Source organism: Daphnia pulex, chromosome 11 (genome assembly GCF_021134715.1).
Source record: "Daphnia pulex isolate KAP4 chromosome 11, ASM2113471v1".
Classification (NCBI taxonomy): Eukaryota; Metazoa; Arthropoda; class Branchiopoda; order Diplostraca; family Daphniidae; genus Daphnia; species Daphnia pulex.
The window spans coordinates 5,372,799-5,392,829 of record NC_060027.1 but is presented as its reverse complement, the minus strand read 5'-3'; the positions used below and the strand labels follow the sequence as shown (position 1 = coordinate 5,392,829).

The following is a 20,031-nucleotide window of genomic DNA, read 5'->3' as shown; positions in this document are numbered from 1 at the left end:
TTGGACGTCTCTTTCTACACGCAACAGAGTATTGAATTGAATTTACTTATCAGATTGAATTAGTAGTTCACCTGTTACTACTCGGCGCGGTTGGCATTTTCCATGGCCACGATTTATACAAAAATATCTCATTATTCGTTACGTGATGTTGGCTCCACGGTATTATACAGAGGCTATAGTAGAAGAATCAATGAATTTCAACAGGGCGCTGGCGTATTCTCATATGTAAAACGACCAGAGTTTTAATCAACGCGAGCCGTTTTGAATGCACAGGCCCTGGCATAAAACGGCTGGTAAGTGAAACAAATGATCTGGGCGTGTTATTCTCATTAGCGGCCGCGCCGGATGTGATTGCTGCCCGCCAACACTGCTCAGGTACGTATATACGTACTGTACCAGATGAATTGTAGAACGGGAGACCTCGCACCGTAGGGCTGTCAAACCGCGCGCTATTATAAGGGATACGTTTGTATATATACGTCGGCACACTAACACGATGGCAATCATCATTTAGAAAAGGCGAACATGTGAGAGCGACTAGACGAGAAAGAGACCGTGACAGTTGCGACCGTCTAACCTAATATTACTTTTTTGTCTCGAGGCATCTGCTGTTTGAGCTTTTTATATTATATCGTTTGGCTTTTTTTGTCTTCTTCTATTTCCTTGTGTGTATGTGTGTGTGTCTTGATATTTTTTGGGTCAAAGGGAATCAAATGACAGGGCTTGTTGGCTGCTATTACGTGCTCATCGTGAGAGCGAGCGAGCGCGCGAACGTTGAAGTTTTCTCTACGAGCCCCATGCAGCCGGGGCAAACGATGTTAGACAAGTGCTCTGATGGCTGCGAACACGGTTTGCCGTCGTCAAATAACGAGAGAAAGAGAGAGAGATGGAATAAAAGAGAAAGAAAAAGAATAGTAACCCCAAAAAGATGAAATGAGAAAGGAAAAAAAGAGAAGAAAAACAAAATGGATATGACGGAAGTGCATGCTGCTGGGTGCCATAACGGGGGGATGGAAAACAATGTATTATATACCTTGGGCATATATGTATCTAGCCCCTTCTTCGTTCACAGAGTAATCACGACGTCAGGCGTCTGCTGGCTTGCTTGTCTACTAGCTCTCTACTTGCACTGCAACAAAACATTCAGATGTCTATACAGCGGAGACACCACCATCACCATCCAGCGCGGTTGCACTGTTAGCTATTCGCGCAGCGACTCTCTCTTGTGTTATTATACTATTCCCCGAATTTCGGTGCGGATACATCTAACAACTTGGCTGTTTTCGGCTGTCAGCGGATTTGTCTTCCCCCTGGAGTTGCAACAGTGCGACACAGTGAAACTGATAGTAGTTGCATGTTTAAATATAGCGGTGATGGCAAAGAGAGAAAGAAAGAAAGAAAAAGAAAGAAGCGACTACAGGGTCCGCCGCGCCACATGCGCTTTAGTACATGCTGGTCTTAAGTAGGAACACACAAGCAAAGACAACGCCAATCCCGGGCCGGGAGCCGGAGCGCTATACATCCTACAGCTCTATCTATACAAAAGCAACGGGATTTCTTGCGGAGCATTGACGACATCATCGAGGTGCATGTGTACTATGATTAGCGCAGACAATAATATAAAAAACCTAAGTGGATATGTGTATCGCTCCGCTTATTCGTCTTGATGGTTTGGGGCAAGCAAACATCACGCGGAGCGACGTGGGTCTCTGCAACATGATCTCGCCATCGATGGGTCTTATAGTTGGGTGCTTTTCTTTTGAGTATACATGCCAACTTTGATGAAATATATAAGGCAGAGCGACACCCATTTATTAGAGCCTGGACGTCTGGATGAGAATTGGACGTTTCTTTGGCATCTTCTCATCAGCAGTCGTTGATGAAAACTCATCAACGACTGCTGGTGCTGGCGATGAGGCCCAACTTGGACACGCGGCGGAATGAGGAAGACGACGCGATGGGCGAAAAATAAGACAAAGAAGATCTGACGAAACGACGAAGAGAGGTAAAACGGGTGGGGGCTCAATCTCTTTCGCTCTCTTTTCTCGCCGAATGCCAGCAGAGCTATTACATGTTGTCTGGCGGCCGAGGCGAATCGGAGCTCAACCAGCTCCGTTCAATCTGTCTCTCGCATTCAGAAACGACTCCCTCGACGTCTTTTGAAAATTTGCTAGGGAGAACGAAAAGACGAAAGAAAAAAAAAAGGCGTTGAAAAAGGCGACGAAAAGTGAGGAAATGTGTTGCACTTTCTCAAACTGATAGTCTCTCCTCTCCGTATAAATGCAAAGAAGTGTGTCAACACATTCGCCTAGCACCTAGCACATTTCCTGGATAGAATAGCTCTATACGTAGGCATATTATGCACGGCGGTGGTCGGATGTTATACACGCAGATGCGTCCTCATGTCTTACGAGATCCAATTCAACCGCAGCCAGCAGGGGAGTCGGTCGATGTCGTCGATTGCTAACCGTCACTCCATACAAAAACCGACTCTTGAAGAGAAACAAAAATTGAACGAAATATCTACTTAAATAGCTTCATCATTTACTCATCACCTTTTTTAAATGTCGTATACCAACTCCAATCTTGTCGCTTTAAATAATAGTCTAAGAAACGTCAAGCTATTTTTCATTATGTTATGGAAAGATGACTAAATGTTTTTACTTTTTTTTGTAACATTTTTTTCGATTAGGAGTTAATTCTAGTTTCTATACATTACCAGTCAAATGCTTTCAGACAGTGTGGATAAAAAGGTTACGTTCAGGCGTAAGTGTGTCGTCAGAGAACGGTCGAGAAAGACATTTAGAGTTTTTAGCAACCACCTATAGCGCTTAATCATCCGAATCTTAAGAAAAATAAAAAATAAAATGGTTGAAACTGTAGAGTCGAACGGAAATTTCTAAAGGCCAGGTGATGAGTGAAGAGGAATTTTGACGGACGTGACATTTTGAATGCTGATCATTAGTTTTCATAGGATGAGCGTGTTGTTGTGTTTATTTCGTTACGCGAACCCTTCCTCTAAATGTCCAATAAAATTCTAATGGGCGTAATACATTTGAACTATTAATCGAATCATTGATGGGGAGACTACCATTCAGTTAAGAATCCTTTGTTAATTACGGTGGAGGTCGAGTCTGAAGCATCAGGGCGAGTCAAGACTCAAGAAGCATCAGTGAATTATTAATCAAACGTGGTAATTATTTATAATGAATTAGGACATAAGACGAGAAATAAGAAATAAAGCCAAGAAGCTGTAATAAAAAGAAAAAAATTATTTGTTAAATAATAGTTTAATTTTTGTTTGTTATTGCATTGATGAGTATTTTTTTTTATTATGTAACCATTTAGTTTAGGATTCTGTTTAAAAATTGTTCTGTTTTTTTCATTGGCTCCGTGCAACGGAGTTTCAATTTTTGTCGCTAGATACCCTCCTTTTTCAGTCTCCTTAAGAAAATAGTCAAACAAATTTCACATTCGTTTGCCAGCGATATCATTCGATTTTTAAAAAATCTAAAATCGATAACATTTGTCTAAAGTTAAAGATGAATAATATTTTATCTACACTATTTTATCTATAGCGATTTAATAATTCCATACTCATTTTGATTCAGTTGTTTCATAAAGAGTTCTGTAAGAATAATTGAAACTCAAATTAATCATCCTTGTTGATTGACACAACGAACGAATAAAGTTACCGTGGTTTTTAAAATATTGAAATCCAGATTACAAAGCCGAGCCGGGTGGGAGGGATTCAATTAAATTGTTTTCTCCCTTATAGTCTTCTCAGTTGTAATGGTCTTATCGATTTTCTTACCAATTAGAGACTGCTAATTTTGGTGCCTATTTAGTTTTGTGACAGTTGTAATTTATTGTTGTCGCTAGATCACGTCTATTGCTGAAAATATTGCTGCCATTACATAAAAAGAAACAGTTTACTCGGCTTAAGTGAGACTAAGTTGTGTATTTTTCCAAAGAATTGTCCCCAACACTTCCAGCCGCTTTTAGCTTATTGAGTTCCAAATCGAAAACGGCTAAACTCTAAAGCAGAGTAGTTTCACTCAAGTCGCCGCTATTTTCCAAGAAAAAAAAACGAATGCAAGTTGCAGAGCCTTGCTGCATTATCGATCGTGGGTCTAGAACCACAGACAAAGAGAGAAAGAGTACAGAAACATGTCTCGACCAAGTGGAAAATGGGCGTTAGCAAGTGCTCAGATTCAATTCGTGTCGGCGGTTTCCTTCCCACGCTACGCCCGAACGCAAATCTAAACGACAGCCAATAGAATTTCTCTGTGAGCAATTGTTGACGCCCTTTTTACCGAGCGAGTGTAACATTTTTCCATGTGAGAAGGGATGTGAGCGCGTCCTCCATGTCTTATTCTCCGTGTTCCGCCGACTCTTACGAAAATAATCTTATCACGATTTGGCAACGCGGTATGCCAGCCAGACTCCTCCCCCCCACCCACTCCTCCTTGCCGTCAGCAGTTGCAGTCAAGCAGCGGTCGACGGTGCTGAAATAGTCCCGCTTGTGGTCTTCGACATTCGATTGGGGAAAAAAGTGTGAATATTCGGTGCCATCATACTTCGATCCAGTTAAAGTAAACGAGACAACAACAGTCAAGTAAGTGTGACCGTTTTATTGTTGTCTCATGAAATAACGACAAGGTCTGCTTGTTGTCTCGTTGGGTATTTCTTGCCTTGGGCTTTTAGCATGCAGACAATTTGCAGGTGGATCAAGATTTAGTCACTCCATCTGTTTTTATTCCACTTGATTATATATAGTCGTCGCACTGATGTCAGATCGTACCCAAATTCTCCAAATAGGTTAGCAAACCAAGTTATTTTATCGGGTCTAGATTCTTATCGGTGCCCAGACGGGCAATATTGATTAGTCATATCGTAGCAGCGAATACATAAGTGCCGTTGTATAGTAGTAGTGGTAGTGTTGACGCGCGCCCTACAAAGACACAGATGAGAGATGGCTCTCTCTCTCTCGTATAATGGTTCAAAACGGCCGTTCTCCGGGGGGACTTGTTCACCCACACTACTAGCATCCACCACATTGACTTTCTTTTCTTCTTTTCTGAAAGCCTTTTATGGGTATCTTACGTATACGTCTACTGTTTCGCTCGTCCCACCTCATTCCATAACGGTCAAGTCTCTCTATCCCTGCCCAAACCAAATTCAAAAGAGATACACAAGAAGAAGAAGGTCGATATTTGTTATCGAAAGGCCGTGGTTGGATTCCATATTTGGAACTAGAAATAACAAATTCTACATTTCCCTCCCACTCTCTTTCTCTGGATGGAAATGATAAAAAAATCGGAAGAATTCTCCTCCATACAAGCAAAAGTAAAACGCCCCGTGTATTTCACTTTTGCTTTCCTTTTTCTTTCCGTCTGCTATTCGTTGGGGGGTAAAAAGAAAAACAAAAGATGTTGACCATGCCCGATTGCCGTCGTTAACAACCGGAGAATCAGACAGTCGATGAAACTCGTAATGGAGAGATAGGTTCAAGTTTGCAATTGCAATCGCGTCGGGCGCGTGCGCCTCGTCATGTTCTTTCGTTTCCAATTGTCATTTTGGCAACGGCTACTCTTCTCGTTCGACCGGTACTCAAGATCCGTTACGTCGGCTGGCCTGTTCCACTTCCTAGCGGTACTTATTCGGTTCATATTTGTTACTTTCGTTTTAGCAGTAACTCTTATATTCGTTGTCGATAAAACAAACAAAAAAGAAAACAACTGCGTCGATATGTTCACGGTGGCGAGTGTGTGGGTAAACGCTATCGACGACTCCCACTGCTCTGTTTGTGTGCCGAGGTAGCGGGGGGTAAGGGTTAGGGGTACGTCTGTGCCAGTATCAATCAATAACTTTGCTGATGCATACTACTGCCATCGAGCTGAAAGTCAGTTTTTCTTCCCTTCAGCCCAGATGGTGAACGATAATCGAATTTGTGTCTAGCTATCGATTCTTAAGCGTGTCTGGAAAAATCAATAAAAATGGCGCTCGATTTGAAAACAAGTTTATACCAATGAACTTAATTCTAGAAAATTGTGTCTAGTGATTTCTTATTGTTCACCGTGATTTCCATTTTGTTATTCTGATGAGCAGGTGGATGCCAAATACTGGGACACGTCAGTAGTGCTTCATTCAGTTGGAATCTAAAAGGAGGAATCCAGAAAGGCCAACCCCAAAACCGAAAGCATCATGGCGTTCGCCGGTCTCAAGAAACAGATCAATAAAGCCAACCAAGTATGTTCTGTGTATACTGTATTGATTTTACACACCCCCGCGCTCTCCATGTTCTTTTTCTTCATCGATCCGTGGTTTCTCCTACTCCCCACTCCTTATTCCTTTTGGGTCGCCTTCTTCTCATGTCGGAAACTTTTTGTTTGAGGCTGGACTTGAGATTGGATTTAAAATCGTAGAGCTGAATGAATTTGAGATTCACAGACCGTGAAGAAGATATCGGTTTGACGCAGTCGGTTCAAATAGTGGGAGGTTGAGTGGTTGCAAGAAAACCGATTGAAAACAACGCTGGACAAGAGAATAATGCATGGGCGGTCTTGTTCTATGACTTACAAGTTTTGATTCCTCCTATTAAATCCGACATGACGAAATTGCATGTGCCCACACCTCCGTTCGTTTTCTTGTAATTTTGATTTTGTCGTCTCATGTTATCTACCATTTTTGCTCTAATTTTCCTTGTCAATTGAATAGTATGTCACGGAGAAGATGGGTGCCGCAGAAGGCACCAAAATGGACGATGACTTCGTCGAAATGGAGAGGGTAATGATGATTGAATGTTTCATTTTTTGGACGATAGTGTTAACGTTTAACTTTTGTTTTGTTTTCACTTTGACTTTTCTCGACACACAGAAAACTGATGTTACTTATGAACTAGTGGAGGAGCTCCAAATGAAGACGAAAGAGTTTTTGCAGCCCAATCCTACTGCCCGGGCTAAGATGGCCGCAGTCAAAGGTAATTCTTAATGATTTAACAAGCCATGCCGTTTCGTACTAATGTCAAGATCGTTGACCAGCAGGAATAAGCAAACTAAGTGGTCAAGCCAAAGCTGCCACCTACCCACAGCCGGAGGGAACCCTAGGGGAGACCATGTCGGCATATGGACGCAAACTAGGCGAAGAATCCGTTTTCGGTGCGTGAACACATTTCTATTTTTGTTCATTCAATTGTTCATCGGATATTATCGATTGGCTGTGTCGCTAAAGAGGAAACCGATCGATAGTCTCCGGGTTTCCGTTGGCCTTGGCTCCTCCCAAGATCTATTTTATTTTTTCCCCAACCGAATTCATATACTTTTTTTTGCCTCCTTTCTTCCTTTACTGCCTGATATTTATCTGTGATCACCGGATGGGGGTGGATCTGATGATAATAGGCGCTGCACTCATTGAATCTGGTGAAACAATGAAGCAGTTGGCCGACGTCAAATACGCTCTGGATGATAACGTCAAGCAAAACTTCCTGGAACCACTGCACCATTTGCAAAGCAAAGACTTGAAAGAAGTTTTGGTAAGGGTATAATCAAATGATGTTGACGCAAGTGCAATAACTTACTTTGGAACTGGCTTTTCCTTTCCCACAGCATCATCGCAAGAAGCTGCATGGACGACGCTTGGACTTTGATTGTAAAAAACGCAAGCAGACTAAAGGAGGTAGTAGTACCGTTGTACCGACTCGCTCTATTTCTAAACTAATTATGCTAATTTGATCATGCTTCTTTCGGGTCTAACGTAGGTTTACACTTTTTTCCCTCATTGCTCTTACTAATATACAAACTTGCAATGACCGAAATAATCTTTAGATTCAGCGAAATGATCTAGTTATTTAATTAAAACTAGATTTGATTACATTTCTCATTCATCTCTGTTTTTTTTTTTTTTAAATTATTTGATCCGCTTTACACGTATGCTGCGTTCCTTGACGTCGTCCTTTTTCAGCGGGTAAGAATAATTACACTATTTACCACGGTTTTCTTAGCATGGATCAATTTTCCTGTTAGACTGTCATAGCAGCGTTACTAACGAATGTCTTCGATGGTTGCACTGTTTTCTCGAAATATTCCGCTTTTGGTGTGATTTTCTTTTATCTGTGCTGTGTCACCTAAAATATGAATGCGATCATGTACAAAATGAAGCCAATTTTGGCAATGTGACACTACTTTTTTTAAAACGATATTCAAATCTCAAGGCGGTAACCTGCAATCCAGCAGTCCTTATGGGAGCCCTGCACGTTCTCCCTCACCCTATCGGGGCACTGGTATTCACTCATTAATCAGCTCCGCTTCTGTCTAGAAGGCTTTTTGCCTTTATTGTCTTTTTTTTTCTTTTTTTCTAAAATAACGTGCACGCTAGCTGTTAATGCTTTACGTATATGTGTGCCGTCAATAACATTACAAACTTCTTATTTTATCTAACATTAACTTTATTTTTCTAAAGGCTCGTCAGTGACCGAGGATGAAATTCGCCAAGCAGAAGAAAAATTTGCCGAGTCTCTTCATCTGGCCCAAATGGGAATGCATAACATTCTAGATAATGACGTGAGTTGTCGTATTTTGTTGATTCGTGTTGATGCTCAATTTGTGTATTTGGAAACTTTGAGATTATTTTTTTTTTTCCATTTCGTTTATTATTTTTGTTAATTGTGCAGGTCGAGCAAATTGCGCAGTTGGCTTTCTTTGCCGAAGGACTACTCGAGTATCACAAACAGTGTACGGATATTTTGAAAGTGCTAACGGAAACACTTCACGACAAGTAATTCTAACATCCATATATAATAAAAGAACAAGCTTTTTTGGGAGGAGCCTGTGTCTGTCCCAATGAGAGCACGCTGTGATTGGTCAGTCCAGTCGCCCATCAAGAGGGGTGAAAACCGCCGCAGGTTTTCACCCTCCTTGCTGATGGTCAAATAGGGGGGTCGCTGCAAAGGGGAAAGGGGGGAAAGACAATGGGGTAAATTTCCGCGCCGTTGCAAAAAGAAGGGTGGGTACTGGCTCACACTCACAACGCAGTACGTGGCATCGATTTCTACGCCGCAAATATCGATATGTCAAATAGCACCAAATTCAAATCGGTATTTCTGTTCGAAGGATACTGATTTCCGCCCCCACCATAGATTTCCCCTCAGATCAAGTCCCGTCTTATTTACAGTTTAGCAATTAATGTTATTATTTTTCACGTGAAAACGTATTTATTGGCGGGTAGAATAACGAATAGGAACCCACGGGCGAAATAACTTTGGACGATTTATCCACGGAATGATTTAAAATTTAAAAATATAGGTAGAAAATAAAAATCTGTTGACTTGGCACGGGCAGATTTTTCAACGAGAAAAATTGGCGGGCAGATGGTAAACGGACATATCTTTCTTATAAAAAGATTACATTCAAATAAACATTTAATCGAATTTAATTAAAAAAATCAATTGAATTCCAATCGCCCAATCGGCAGGCAGAAAACGAATAATTATCGAAATAACAACAATAGAAGAGCCTATCACTACGCAAGAAAAAACAATTCTTTTGTCTGGGAAGCCTGGGCAGATTTTCTACGATAACATTGGCACGGGCAGATGGGCAACGGCCCAAGAGAATTTAGCAGTAAATGATCAAAACTTATTTTTTACCCATTTTGCTTAATAACCTGGGAAATAATCATAGGAAATTAATTACTCGCAATAATATTACATTTGTTAAATAACACGAATTGCTATCACCAGGCAGCTACCTATGAAGAAACGGACGTTGCCAAACAAAATTACACATGGTTACGTCTGGCGCTGTTTACGTGCAACACTCCTTGCTTTAAAAAAAAGTAGAAAATGATTCCGACTTTAAGCTAGACCTAAGTTCCCGGTCTCGACCGGGCTCAAGTTACTAGTTTAGACTATAAATATGTTCACCTTTATTTTATTTATTTTTACTTTAGACGGAACGAAGCGGCAAGCAAGCCTCGCAAGGAATTTATCCCCAAAACGTTGGCTGATTTGCCTATGTCGATGGGCGGAGAAATGATGTCGTCAACTGGCCGTACTACACCATCAAGTCTTACGGATGGATTGAATGGTATTCTGAAGTTTAAAAGTTAAGACTCAAAGTTTTCCTAAATATCAATTTATTCTTAGGCATGAATAATGCCAAAACACCTAGCGCAGTGTCTCCCAGCTCTGCCCCTGGTTGGGATCCGTTTGGTCAGAATGCGTCAGCCGCACAAGGTATTTCTCAATTTATAGCACTGGGTTCGATTAGGAAAACTGATTTTTGAAATGTGTAATCCAATTGTGACAGGGCGTCCGAACTCTAGGCCACAACCTAGCGCTACGGCTGTTTACGATTTTGATCCTGAAAACCCTGGTGAACTGGGTTTCAAGGTATGGATGCATAACAACAAAGAAACAAAAAATATTTCTCGGATATTAACAACTGCCATTTTCTGTTTTAGGAAGGAGACTGTATCACTCTCACGAGTCGTATTGATGAGAACTGGTTCGAAGGCAGCGTCAATGGTAAGACGGGATTCTTCCCAGTCAATTACGTGCAGGTGACGGTGCCGCTGCCCTAATTATATAAAGAAAGGGAAATAAGTAAAATAAAATCTGTGAGCGATGGATGGTGAAGGATACAGAATGCTGAGCCGATTATGCCGAAAGTGAGATTTACGGTTTTCTTGGGTAGGATTTCTGCTAATATTCACTACTTCTGTTGAAGAATACCAAACATAAAAAAAAAGAAAAAACACAAAAAAAAAGAAGAAAAACACTTAGCATCCGGGTTGTATTAAATATTTGGTTTGCTCTTTTGTTATGAAGATCAGAAGTTGTGTTCTTGCTTCATTAAATTTAGCATCCGGGATCGTATCAATTTTTACATCACGTGTTAAATAAAAAATTACAAATTTCTGAGTGTTATTCGGGTTCGGAATGTTGGCTTATCCGATTTCTGATTTCTGACTAAATGTTTTACTCTCTGTCTTCTCTCCCCGTCTTTATGTTTCTCTTCTTTTCCTATCCTCCTGCTCTGGGAATATATACTTCTAACCAGTTTATCGCAGTCTACTTCTAATTTAGTTTGGAGTTAATAACTACTACATTATCACCTTTTCTTGTTTGGCAAACATTTCTCTTTCCGTCGTTTACAAGCATAATATGGTAACTGTACTCTCTACTCATAATCAGCTACAACGCTGTAATACCGTTGTACAATTAAGAATCCACCATCTTCTGTATTTTGAATCTTATTCTCTAAATTTCTTGTACTTAGTAAGAAAAAGAATGTTGTTGTGTGATTAAAAGGCCGTTGTTTAAAAATGTTTTTATCGTGTTTATGCGTCTGTCTAATAGTTCAAATCTTTATTTATTGGAGACTAATCCGAGTATAATGGTCAAACTTTCTAACTAAAATTCTGAACATTTGGGCATGCCACGGGTAAATCCAAGGAATTTTTTCTGTGAGATTGCTTCGATTGCTTAAAGCTGTAGCGGAACTAATAAAAGCTGGTGACGACATAATTTGATAAACTAAATGTAGTTTTGGCAATTGTCAACGAATTAGTGAATTACCATAACTTTTGTCGTTGAATACTAACTGGGTATTATCGTGATAGGTCTTATCTCTTTCAACTGCAGTTGTAGTGATGCAATTGAATAAATTTTTTGATTTAGATAGATAATTCATATTATGTATAATTCAAATATCTTAAATGAGTAACGAACTGAAACTCGAGAAAAATGTTTAAGTAGCACACTAAAAATATAGAACCACTTTATTGCATAGGCCTACATGTTATTTACTATTTGAAACTCATTTGTAATTTCATACAAGGCATTAAAATAATACATCTAATTGCGAGTTCTTCAAAGAAAAAAAGCCGATTGGACCAAAAGGAGACAAGGGAGAAATTGTTTTTCAAAAGTTTCTTTAAACTCAAAATTTGATTTAACAATAATGGTAGAAAGTACAAGTTTATTGAGAGAAAATGATTTAGTAGTGAAAAAAGAGAGAGAAAGAAAAAACACAAAAACAATGGAATTTCTGAGGGGATTAGGGTAATGTCTTTTCTCAACGGAATGGTAGAAAACTACTACAGTTGTAGCAGTAGGCTACTAGTGTAGTTTTTGCCGTTTAAATTGCATCGGGACATCACCATCACTCATTCTTCTCTTCTTGTCCTCCTCTTAAATTCAAACATAAAAATTAGTTTTTAACAATAATAATTTTAAATTAAAATTTACCTTCAACCAAATTAATTTCCTCGTCCATTGTGAGATCAATTGTAGAAGAAAAAGAAATGTCTAGGTCTGCCAACCCGTCATCATCACTGAAAGCATCTTGAGCAATTTCATCACCTGCAGAATTTTTGGTAACATTATTACACACACTTATGACTTGCTTAACAAATTTTAAAACTTACCATAGTGATGATCGAGCATCGAGGTCTAAGGTTTCGTCTCCAAAATCTTGTTGATGACTCTCATCTCCCCAGTCAAAATTCTGCTCACCATCGGAATTTTCTTCCTCCTCTTCATCTTGAGTTGTTTTGGCCGTTTAAATTGCGGCCCTTCTCCGTCGCTCATTCGTTTCCTTTTTATTTCCTCCTCTTAAATTATAACAGATAAAAATTAGTATTAAACAATAATAATTTGAAATAAAAATTTACCTTCAACAAAATCCAAATCCTCATCCTCTTCACTGTCCAGATCAATTGTCGAAAAAGAAGTTTCAACGTCTCCTAACCCATCATCGCTGAAATCTTCTACAACAATATCATCACCTGCAGAAATTTGGTAAAATTATTACACACACTTATGAATCAAATCTTAAAACTTACCATAGTAATGATCAAAATCTTCCGTTTCTTCATCCCAGTTTTGTTGGACACCATCCTCCCCCCAATCGAAGTTCTGTTCACCATCAGAATTGATTTCTTCTTCTCCCTCATGAGTTTGCACGTCTGTAAACAATTATTAACATAATTAAATTAAAAAAAAGTAAAATCTAATTTTACTTACTCGGACATTGTTCTGTCAGGTGGGGATGCCACTCATCACATCTGAAAGGAAGATCACAGAACTACATTATTGGCCCGAGGTAAAATTTATAAATTTTATACTTACTCAGTGCACATGTAAGGAGCGTATATGTCACTCATTTCAATTGACTAGTTGATTTAGAGACAGATTTAGAGATTTAGAGACACAGAATTTTGCTTTTTTTTTTCAATCTGAAATTTCGACGTCGTCTGCTTAGTTTTTTTCTTCACTTGAACATTGAATTTCATCTCCTGTAGAATTTTTGGTAATATTGTTGGAAATGGAACTCTTGTTGGCGGTGTCGACCGTTCAACTTCCAAGATTGAGATAAGAGATGACACCTTTGTTGTTGCTAGTTCGTCCTTATATTTCACACTGCCGTATAATACAGCATTTTGGTATTTCAATAGTTGGTTTAGGGTTGAGTAGGGTAGGGAACAATAGATTGAATGGGAAGAGAGGGTAAAATCGGGGCCCTCTGTTGAGGTCCCTACAAATTACACAGAATTAACAGTAGCAATAATGTCGATCACTGTTGGGATGCAATAAATTCCCAACACACTCCCCAGTAGAGCCCGTTCAATTGGCTCGACATCCTGATCGACTTGATATCCGTTGGATTAGAGATCTGAGAATGCGGTTGAAGAAGGATGGCCGGATGGCCTGGATTACGAGGAGCTGTTTCGTTGACTGGCTACGGATTCAGTTAATTGTCCATTCCATTTGATTCCGATTGAGAGTTGGCTGACTCTTTGGAAGTTTGCCACCAGGATCCCATACCGATTGGTGTGTGTTGGAATCTTCTTCAATGTCCTTTAACACAAGAATATTTTTTAGAAGATGTGAAACGATTTTGTTTGGTACCTGGGTTAACGAATAAGAGAACAGCAACTGGTTGATGAGATGTTCTTCTATACTTGGTAACCTTGAGATGCGTTTAGGAGCTGGTTTTACTGGCTCCAAGCGCTTCCGTTTCATTGAGTTTTGTTGATTGGCCAATTCCGGAAGAATTGCTGCTTGACTGCACGGCGATCTGAACTTCGGAATGATTTCTTGGTTGCTTTCTACGTTTGTTGAATTGACAAATGCAGCGGCTTCTTGAGGATTTTCTTTCGAAGCTTCCTGGATTTCTGGCGACGATGATAAATTTCCAGAAGAAGAGAAGTTGGTTTGTTTAAGTTGACTCGGAAAAGAGTTAAGTGTTTCCAGCGATGCAGCTGGCCTTCCCGAGGGGAAAAAAAGAAAGGTAGGAATATCCTTTTCTTTGGAGCCGGCTGGCGGAATCCTAATAATTGAATCTTTAGTTTTTAGACAATTGAATGTGTCAGGAACTTCTGCTTGATAAGTAGGAGTTTCTTGATGACTAAGAGAGTGAGGAGCTTCTGCCGGATTGGCTGGAGCTTTTTGAAGATTGAGAGTACCAGGAGCTTCTGCCGGAGTAGCTGGAGCTTCTAGAATAATGAGAGGACGAGGAGCTTCTGCCGGAGTAGCTGGAGCTTCTTGAATATTGAGTGTGCAAGCAGTTTTTTCGTTGCTAGAGGAGCTCAAGAGATTTTTGGACTCCATTGCATCTACACCATCTAAGTTTGCAAATTTGAGGTTAGTTGCTTTCAGCTCGTCTTCAAACCTTTTTTCGTCTTTGTTTCCACTGGATTTGACCGGAATATCTGAGATTGATAGCCCTTTTTTTGGTCGTTGTTGGAGACTGGCTGTTCCAGGCTCCTTTTCCATCGGGACTTCTTTTGACTGGGCTGATTTGACGTTTTGGTCGCTGTAGCAACTTTTCGCGTTCGATGATGTGATTTTTTCTGCTCCATCCAGTTTTGCTGAGTTTTCTAACTTTGAAACAAAGGAATTATTTTCTTTTATTTCGTTCCTTTCAAACCTTTTTTTGTCGGGATATCCGTCTGGCCCATCCGGAGAATCCGAGAGTGAGTCTCCTTTTTTCGGTGGGTGAGGGAGACTGGCCGTTCCAGTCTCTTTTTCTTCCGTCTGGATATTTTCTTTTGACTGGTATGAAGGGGTGTTTTGAAAACTACAGCTTGTTGTCGTAAGCGACGACACTTCTAGTGGAGTTGGGTTTGGCACTAATACTGCTGCAAATTGAGATGTTGAGAGGGTTTTGAGAATTGACTCTATTACTGGATTTGTTTGAGAAGCTGGCTCCTGAGAAGCTGTTGGTGATAAGTTGACATCTCCTGGAGCGACGGGCACTGAATAGGCTGTTGAGATGGCTGCGATCACCTGACTGATTATGTCCCGATTGAGTTGTGCTTGGGTTGCTGCCTGGTGTTGGAGAATTTGGAGCATTCTTTCTCTGTCCTTCTCCCATTCTTCGTCATCTGCTTCCTTTTCGAGTTTGTCTAACCATTCTCTTCGTTTTTTCTTTAAGATGTGAATTTTGGCGACAATAACATCGTCCATTGTTTGGTACATGGTGTCGATGTCTGCATTGATCTCTTCTTGGTCTTCGCCTTCTTTGTACATTTCAGCCTGGACCCTTTTTGAGAATATCTCATAAGTTTTGTAGAATCCATCTAGCTTTTTTTCTAATTTTTCGACTTCGATAAACGCTTCCAACGTCATTTCTGTTGATTTGTACGTTTCGACGAGGTTAATGATACGGGTGATATGCTTTTTAATTAAAGTTCTTGCGTAATTTGGAGCCATTGTGAGTTGGAGGTGGCTCCTAAGGAGCTGCTGAGAGTACGAAAAGAAGATAATTAGTTTAAATTAATGTTTTGATTAAGTTGATTAGCCTTTTTGTTTGTTGTTCTGCTCGGTCTTCGGAGATTCGTGGTGCCGAATTAAATTCTGCTGTCTTTTCCACTTTCTTTGAATTCCTTTATGTGAAGATATCTGCAAAAACTGAATGATTTTGGAGCTAGGGTAATTTTCTAGCTCCTTACAATCCCACAAACGGCATAATAACAATTTTTTAGGAAAGAGAATTTAAAGAGTTTTTGCCGCAAGACGGCGGTTTCTAATTCCCAATTTTGTGCTCAGAGGGCGCTTTGTGCCTTCTCAGAAAAAGAGAAAGATTTCCCTTTAAGCAAACAAAAAATGCGAGAGCGTAAGAGCGCGAGATTTGTTTCGAAATGGCGGAAGGCCTTTGTAAATAGAGAGAGAGAAAAAAAATTCAAGTTTTAATCACCCTAAGGCGCACACGAGGCGAACGCGTTGAAAGGGTAGAGAATTTTCCCGCGTTTTTTCCAGTTTAAAGGGGAAACCGGCCTAGCCCCCCAAAAAAGAGAATATTTTTCTGTCGTATTTAGAGAGATCGTTGTGCCTTCTGAGACAGAGAGAGATTTACCCAAATGATTGAATAACAAACAATGCAAATTAAAAAAAATGAGAGAGATTTGTTTTCGGGAAATGGTCTAAGGCCATAGCAAAGAGAGCGATAATTTATTTAAGTCTTTTCACCCTGGGGCTCACACGAGGCGAACTCATTGAAGGGTTAGAGAAGTTCCCGCGTTTTCCCAATCTAAGAGGTAGGGAAGCAAGCCCCCCCAAAAAAAATTCTTGAAAGGAAAGAGATTCCCGCGTTATCCCATTTTTAAAGAACGGGCAGTGAACCCAATCAGCTGAGATTCGTTTTGACAATGCCGGGAGGCGTATCAAGAGATAGAGAGAGAATATCACCTAAGGCTCACACGAGGTGAACACGTTAAAGAGGTAGGGAAGTTCCCGATTTTTCCCGATCTAAGAGATGGAAAGGCAATATCCACAAAATTCTTTGAAAGGGAAGAGAGAATAATTTTACTTAGGCGATGATAATTTGCGTGACAAGAAAAGAATCCCCCTTCAAAAATGATTTAGGAATCGTATTCTAATTTTAAGAAACTTTGAGGAAATATTTTAGCTTTAATTCAAGAGAGAGAAGAGAAATAATTTACTGTTTAAAGGGATCTATTTGCTTACTAGACCCCTGAGAACAAGTTAAACTCAGAGGGAGAGAAAAAGATTCTAATAAATGACTGACCTGCCATAATTAAACACAATTTTCTTTGATAAATGGCGGCAATGATTAAGCAAAAGGAGATAACGAGAGAAAGATTTGAGTGTGATAGAGCGAAACTAACTTAACACTGGTTGGAGAAAACTCCGGTTCGAAGGACCATGTTGGAAATGGAACTCTTGTTGGCGGTGTCGACCGTTCAACTTCCAAGATTGAGATAAGAGATGACACCTTTGTTGTTGCTAGTTCGTCCTTATATTTCACACTGCCGTATAATACAGCATTTTGGTATTTCAATAGTTGGTTTAGGGTTGAGTAGGGTAGGGAACAATAGATTGAATGGGAAGAGAGGGTAAAATCGGGGCCCTCTGTTGAGGTCCCTACAAATTACACAGAATTAACAGTAGCAATAATGTCGATCACTGTTGGGATGCAATAAATTCCCAACAAATATTATTACACACTGATTTGCTTAACAAATTTTAAAACTTACCATAGTGATAATTGACATCGAAAAGTTCTTCTCCCCAATCTTGTTGGTGACCTTCTTCCTCCCAGTCAAAATCTTGCTCCCCGTCTGAGTTCTCCTCTTCTTGTTCCTCCTGAGCTTCTACATCTTTAAACAATTATTAACATTACTAAATTTTTAAAAATTAAAATGTAATTTTACTTACTGTGGCAGTTTTCAGTCAGATAGTGGTGGTGTTCCTCGCATCTGAAAGGAAGATCACAGAGAAAGGGATACATGATTGGCCCTAGGTAAAATTTATCCTAACCTATCCTAACCTAAATTTTAAACTTACAATGGGCAGAGGTAGGGCGGGTATTCACTCATTTCAATTCAATTGTTTAGATTAAAAGTTGTAAAATGTAGCAAATTTTGCTTTAGTTTCAATCTGAAATTTCCACGTCGTCTGCTCAGTTTTTTTTCCCGCTTTTTGACCACCGTTGCCAGGTTCTTATTTTTCAACTGTCACCAGACACAGAACCATAGACAAAGACCACTGGTTGATGCTGTGCTATCCTTTTAGCCCTATCCCTACTGACCCCGAGCTCCCGTATCGATTGTAGTGCCTCTAGCGGACAAAGTACTGTACTGCACCGAGGCTACGAAGGGTTTTGCAGACGAAGATTGTTTTCCTTCTGTCTTGGTAAAATTCTTTGCTGGCGTTTAATAGTTTTAGGTAATTTTGCCTTAAAATTTTTTATTAAGAAGTCAAATTGTATTAAATTTTGACATTAGCTAATTACAAAAGCAGAGAAATCAATTGAATCATTGCAATTGAATAGAAGTAAGCAGAGTGTAGAGATGAAAACGTACACTAGAGGGCAGGACAAGTAATACGGGGTTGGAGAAATCGGAGGAAGGGTAGCAAGAATTCTGGCGACAGTTGGCCATGTTAAATGTTAATTTTCTTATGAAGAGCTTCAACCAGTGGTCTTTGTCTATGACAGAACCGTGGATGAATCGGAAACAGGCTTTATTACAGGAAAGTTTAATGTGATATTGTTTTCTCATGAATTTAGATTGTTGGGGAAGTCCTAAAGCAGCTGACGGAGGAAAAATTATTGTGACTGAGAAATACAGTTGATGAAAAACAAATAAAATTTCAAGTTATTCTTCCTTTTTTTCTTGTTCAAGTAAAGCTGATTGGATTCCAACTTTTTGTAGTTCTTCTATTAACTCCCCGTTTTTGTGCATTTGTAAAAGAATATCACAACCACCAACAAACTCACCACCAATGAAAATTTGTGGTATTGTAGGCCAGTTTGTAAATTCCTTGATACCTTAAAAAAAGGAAACATGTATGTTAGGTTACAATTTCTTTTAAACTGAGTAATGTTCAAAATTACCTTGACGAATACTCTCATCAGCCAAAACATTGTGAGCATCATAATTTGTTACTCCATGCATTCTGAAAATTTGAACAACTGCATTACTAAAGCCGCACATAGGCTGCTCAGGAACCCCCTTCATGAAGACAACAACTTTGTTTTTCTTAACCATCTGTTCATACTGATCTTTTGGTGACACAGTGCAAAGATAGGCTATTGAAATTGGCCTGTTAAGCACAGCCGCTTGAAGAAAGACTTTAGAACACTTTTGCATGACACCAGTCATCTTGCGGAAAATTGATTAATTGAATTTAGGACAGGTGAATGAACCCTATCTGCTTTTACATAACATTTAAAATCGACACATTGCAACCGAATACGAATATGGCTGCATTACAGGTTTCTAAGCTTGCATCTGTTCTTGCCCGATGCTTACCGTCAGACTTGAAGAACGCCGCAAAATTCAAAGTAAAAGTGATGGAATTTGATACACATTTGAATATGGTTAGTTTTGGTTTTTATTATTTATATAAAATTTTTTAACTGTAGGCCTCTATATTTTTTAGCACTTTTCAAAACATGTTACAGTGTACGCACATGATCCAAGTAGTGTGTGCAAACCTGGTGATGTTGTGATGATTGATCTGTTACCCAAAAAGCTGACGAAAAACATCACCCACCAAGTCAATAAGGTTAATGAAAATTCACTCTAAAAAGATTTGCATTTTTACAGTTGTGATTATTTTGCTAGATTGTATACACATTTGGGGATATAACAGATCCTATAACAGGGAAAAAAGTTGTTGTGGGCAAATATCGGTAAGTTATTTTTTTTTTGTAACCTATTTCAGCTATTTCAAACAGCTTGCATATTTTTACATTCAGTGATGAAATTGAGGCCAGGAATGAACTTTATGGGAAAAATCCATCTGGATTTGATTACACCAGGTATTTCCACTTCTGCTTCAACATGTTGAATCTTCTCATTAAATGTATACATTACACAGGGCTCCGGACAGAGGATGGCAAGTTGGAAAGAGAGATTTCTCAGATAAAGATACTTACAAAAAATATCACATGTTTGAACATGATGAACCCTATGCTGTTTAGTTGATAAAAGCCTTGTGGGCTTCTTATTATAAAAACAAGTTGATAATAAACTGAAACGAATCTGTGAACGGAAACG

At 39.5% G+C, this 20,031-nt stretch overlaps 4 protein-coding genes across 19 annotated transcripts; 2 read left to right on the top strand and 2 right to left on the bottom strand.

Moving 5' to 3' along the window:
• Positions 1 to 4,462: 4,462 nt before the first annotated feature.
• On the top strand, positions 4,463 to 11,688 carry LOC124207051 (endophilin-A-like). 15 transcript variants are annotated; one of them, XM_046604303.1, is made up of 15 exons: positions 4,463 to 4,618; positions 6,112 to 6,252; positions 6,721 to 6,789; positions 6,880 to 6,982; positions 7,047 to 7,160; positions 7,401 to 7,534; positions 7,608 to 7,680; positions 7,963 to 7,965; positions 8,213 to 8,281; positions 8,461 to 8,561; positions 8,672 to 8,775; positions 9,949 to 10,085; positions 10,145 to 10,234; positions 10,308 to 10,390; positions 10,462 to 11,688. In XM_046604303.1, exons 2-15 carry the CDS (start codon positions 6,208 to 6,210, stop codon positions 10,579 to 10,581), a joined length of 1,245 nt encoding a protein of 414 aa, XP_046460259.1. In that variant the 5' UTR covers positions 4,463 to 4,618; positions 6,112 to 6,207; the 3' UTR covers positions 10,582 to 11,688. The 15 variants fall into 15 exon arrangements, with proteins under 15 accessions (XP_046460259.1, XP_046460260.1, XP_046460257.1 ...); XM_046604304.1 differs by having other exon boundaries at positions 7,044 to 7,160; positions 7,608 to 7,677; XM_046604301.1 differs by having other exon boundaries at positions 7,044 to 7,160.
• LOC124207053 lies at positions 10,816 to 17,971 on the bottom strand. Of its 2 annotated transcripts, XR_006879731.1 has the most exons (10): positions 17,813 to 17,971; positions 17,684 to 17,724; positions 17,503 to 17,625; positions 13,133 to 13,299; positions 13,028 to 13,068; positions 12,847 to 12,969; positions 12,676 to 12,789; positions 12,430 to 12,615; positions 12,251 to 12,364; positions 10,816 to 12,192 (listed from the first exon to the last, which is right to left on the bottom strand). XR_006879731.1 is itself a non-coding variant. In XM_046604317.1 (9 exons), the coding sequence occupies exons 4-8, from the start codon at positions 13,165 to 13,167 to the stop codon at positions 12,455 to 12,457; spliced, it is 474 nt and encodes a 157-aa protein (XP_046460273.1). In that variant the 5' UTR covers positions 13,168 to 13,299; positions 17,503 to 17,625; positions 17,684 to 17,724; positions 17,813 to 17,971; the 3' UTR covers positions 10,816 to 12,364; positions 12,430 to 12,454. The 2 variants fall into 2 exon arrangements, 1 of the variants encoding a protein (XP_046460273.1); XM_046604317.1 differs by having other exon boundaries at positions 10,816 to 12,364.
• A 526-nt stretch (positions 17,972 to 18,497) lies between these two features.
• On the bottom strand, positions 18,498 to 19,175 carry LOC124207050 (glutaredoxin-related protein 5, mitochondrial-like). The gene is made up of 2 exons (XM_046604300.1): positions 18,864 to 19,175; positions 18,498 to 18,797 (listed from the first exon to the last, which is right to left on the bottom strand). The coding sequence occupies exons 1-2, from the start codon at positions 19,129 to 19,131 to the stop codon at positions 18,625 to 18,627; spliced, it is 441 nt and encodes a 146-aa protein (XP_046460256.1). The 5' UTR covers positions 19,132 to 19,175; the 3' UTR covers positions 18,498 to 18,624.
• On the top strand, positions 19,175 to 19,984 carry LOC124207049 (28S ribosomal protein S17, mitochondrial-like). The gene is made up of 5 exons (XM_046604298.1): positions 19,175 to 19,349; positions 19,412 to 19,537; positions 19,597 to 19,664; positions 19,731 to 19,793; positions 19,853 to 19,984. The coding sequence occupies exons 1-5, from the start codon at positions 19,230 to 19,232 to the stop codon at positions 19,953 to 19,955; spliced, it is 480 nt and encodes a 159-aa protein (XP_046460254.1). The 5' UTR covers positions 19,175 to 19,229; the 3' UTR covers positions 19,956 to 19,984.
• The last annotated feature ends 47 nt before the right edge of the window (positions 19,985 to 20,031 follow it).

What these genes read in the sequence shown, in the direction of transcription:
- LOC124207049 (XM_046604298.1), top strand. Translation starts at nt 19,230, where the DNA reads ATGGCTGCATTACAGGTTTCTAAGCTTGCATCTGTTCTTGCCCGATGC. An exon ending in GTTGTTGTGGGCAAATATCG is followed by an intron (nt 19,665 to 19,730) that starts GTAAGTTATTTT and finishes TTTTACATTCAG; the next exon opens with TGATGAAATTGAGGCCAGGA. An exon ending in TCTGGATTTGATTACACCAG is followed by an intron (nt 19,794 to 19,852) that starts GTATTTCCACTT and finishes TACATTACACAG; the next exon opens with GGCTCCGGACAGAGGATGGC.
- LOC124207053 (XM_046604317.1), bottom strand. Translation starts at nt 13,167, where the DNA reads ATGAGTGACATATACGCTCCTTACATGTGCACTGA. An exon ending in GCTCCTTACATGTGCACTGA is followed by an intron (nt 13,069 to 13,132) that starts GTAAGTATAAAA and finishes TCTTCCTTTCAG; the next exon opens with ATGTGATGAGTGGCATCCCC. An exon ending in AGATTTTGATCATTACTATG is followed by an intron (nt 12,790 to 12,846) that starts GTAAGTTTTAAG and finishes AAATTTCTGCAG; the next exon opens with GTGATGATATTGTTGTAGAA.
- LOC124207050 (XM_046604300.1), bottom strand. Translation starts at nt 19,131, where the DNA reads ATGACTGGTGTCATGCAAAAGTGTTCTAAAGTCTTTCTTCAAGCGGCT. An exon ending in TGATGAGAGTATTCGTCAAG is followed by an intron (nt 18,798 to 18,863) that starts GTAATTTTGAAC and finishes CCTTTTTTTAAG; the next exon opens with GTATCAAGGAATTTACAAAC.
- LOC124207051 (XM_046604301.1), top strand. Translation starts at nt 6,208, where the DNA reads ATGGCGTTCGCCGGTCTCAAGAAACAGATCAATAAAGCCAACCAA. An exon ending in CTCACCCTATCGGGGCACTG is followed by an intron (nt 8,282 to 8,460) that starts GTATTCACTCAT and finishes ATTTTTCTAAAG; the next exon opens with GCTCGTCAGTGACCGAGGAT. An exon ending in TCTTACGGATGGATTGAATG is followed by an intron (nt 10,086 to 10,144) that starts GTATTCTGAAGT and finishes ATTTATTCTTAG; the next exon opens with GCATGAATAATGCCAAAACA.